The 2,271-nt window shown below is 38.8% G+C and overlaps 1 protein-coding gene across 1 annotated transcript in view; it reads left to right on the top strand.

Moving 5' to 3' along the window:
* The window catches only part of LOC106874094 (glycerol-3-phosphate dehydrogenase [NAD(+)], cytoplasmic), a 26,856-nt gene that overhangs the window by 17,832 nt on the left and 6,753 nt on the right, over positions 1-2,271 (top strand). The window contains exon 4 of the mRNA XM_052973919.1: positions 1,465-1,614. Coding sequence (XP_052829879.1) covers positions 1,465-1,614 — 150 coding nt within the window. The remainder of the gene's footprint in view (positions 1-1,464; positions 1,615-2,271) is intronic.

Here is a 2,271-nt window from a genome sequence, read left to right on the forward strand (position 1 = left end):
AGTGCCCCTGGACTGGCTCTTGTGCGGGTGGCACATAAAAGACACCATTTCGAGCGTGGCCGTTTTCGTGCGGGTGACACGTAAAAGCACCCACTACACTCTCTGAGTGGTTGGCGTTAGGAAGGGCATCCAGCTGTAGAAACTCTGCCAAATTAGTTTGGAGCCTGGTGTAGCCATCCGGTTGCACCAGTCCTCAGTCAAATCATCCAACCCATGCTAGCATGGAAAGCGGACGTTAAACGATGATGATAAGGTGAAAATTTGTGATCAGTTTATAGTTGGTCTTGAACAAGGTGCATAGATTGAACAAACAATAGATTATGCGAGTTTACTCAATTAAAGAGACATTGTTGAGATAGAAACCTATGCTAATGAGACAGATGACACGTGAAGAAGTTTTTTAAAATGCCCTCATAATACTGCTTCATCACTTCAGAATCCCATTCCTGGCCCACAGTCGGAGGTTTGCTTGCAACCTGATGATGATGTTGGTAACACTTACAGACCCTGTTCTACAGTTTAACTGCAGCTACATATTTGGCCTAGTTTGAACCAATTTATGGCTCTAGCATATAAATAAACTGTAATACCATTTATAGTATTTCTTTATTCGAATTAGTGCAAATACTTATGGGTTTCTGTACAGAAATCTTAAGGTAATGTATATACCTCTACTTGTGAATCGTGTATTTTAATTTTAAATTATCCCACTATACGTATTTTGTTATTTGTGATCTTAATTATCTCACTATTTCATTTACCAGTATATTACTCTATAACTATTTATTTTCCCCCACTGATTGTGAATATGTATACATGTGCTTTTGTTGCCATAGTAGGACGTCTGTTTTGATGTATAGTTTACAATCTGGGGCAGCTAGCTTTTGTTCTGAAATCTGGAAAAATCCGAAATTCAGAACACAACTGGTCCCAAGGGTTCTTGATAAAGGATTGTGTACCTGTACGTAAAAGTAAGATTTTTTTAAGGAGTGCAGGAATAAACCGTTAGTTTTACCCTTTAGCATTCAGATTTCTCTGTCAAATGTAATGTCTGTTTATTCACATTGACATGAATTAGTCATGCACTATCTTGTAGCTTTGAGATTTCAATGATGTGATTGTTTATTTTTGGAATGATATTGTAGTGTAAGTGTGAGAGGTTGGATCTGGCCAGTTTAAAGATAACTGAAGATTATTTCGGCCAGATATGGTTGGTTTGAATGCTACATGGTTAAACAATTGAATGTATATTTGCGTGGTGTATACACACTATATATACATGCTTACACACACATGTACACATAAGTATGTGTGTTTATGCTAGGCGGCTCATTTGATGTATTGATTTAATTTGTTATATCTCTTCCACTAACATTCTAGAAGTTTCTTCCCCATGAACACACAGTGTGTTTACCCTAATCACTGACCAGCTATAAAAACATTCGTGTTTCTTCTTTGTCCCAGGTTGCTGTCCCAGATGTGAAAGAAGCTGCTGCCGCTGCTGATATTTTGATATTTGTCATCCCTCATCAGTTTGTACGAGGAATATGTACGGCACTCAAAGGAAACATCAAGAACAATGCCATAGCCGTCTCATTAATCAAGGTGGGTTTCTTTTCTTCCTTTTCTTCTAAATGATTTCCCATATCCTTTCCAGTGGTGTGACCGTACTTACTTACATAAGCCCCTCGCTCCCTATGGGCTATAGGCCATTAGCAGCTTTTCTCTTTTGTTCTCAACTCTGGGCCACCTTTTCTGCTTTTCTCAATAAAACAAGTACCAGTTGAGTACTGGGATCTTTTTTATTGACTTATCCCCTTTGCAGCAAAGTCCAACTACCCTAACCAGTAAGCCACGCACCTTCGCTACAACGTATTACATAGATTATTTAAGGTAGTGAGAGCTGGCAGAATCATTAGCATGCCAGGCAAAATGGTTAACAGCATTTTGTTGATCTTTATGTTCTGAGTTCAAATTTTGCCAGGGTCAACGTTGCCTTTTATTTTTTTTTCAGGGTTGATAAAATAAGTGCCAGTTGAGTCCTGGGGTTTATCTAACCAACTTAGCCCCTCTCCTAAAACTGCTGGCTTTCTGCCAGAATTTGGGAATAAATATTTGCTTCTCCTTTGAAATAATATTTACTTCACACAGATGGAACTCTTTTCAGTGTAGGTCTGCTCAAACAGGGTCAACCTAGGGTTAAGCAGTGATAACTACTGCTGCTACTTACCTCCTCCTCCTATTCCTCCTCTTCCTACTACTACTACAAAT

This window comes from Octopus bimaculoides, chromosome 17 (genome assembly GCF_001194135.2).
Source record: "Octopus bimaculoides isolate UCB-OBI-ISO-001 chromosome 17, ASM119413v2, whole genome shotgun sequence".
Classification (NCBI taxonomy): Eukaryota; Metazoa; Mollusca; class Cephalopoda; order Octopoda; family Octopodidae; genus Octopus; species Octopus bimaculoides.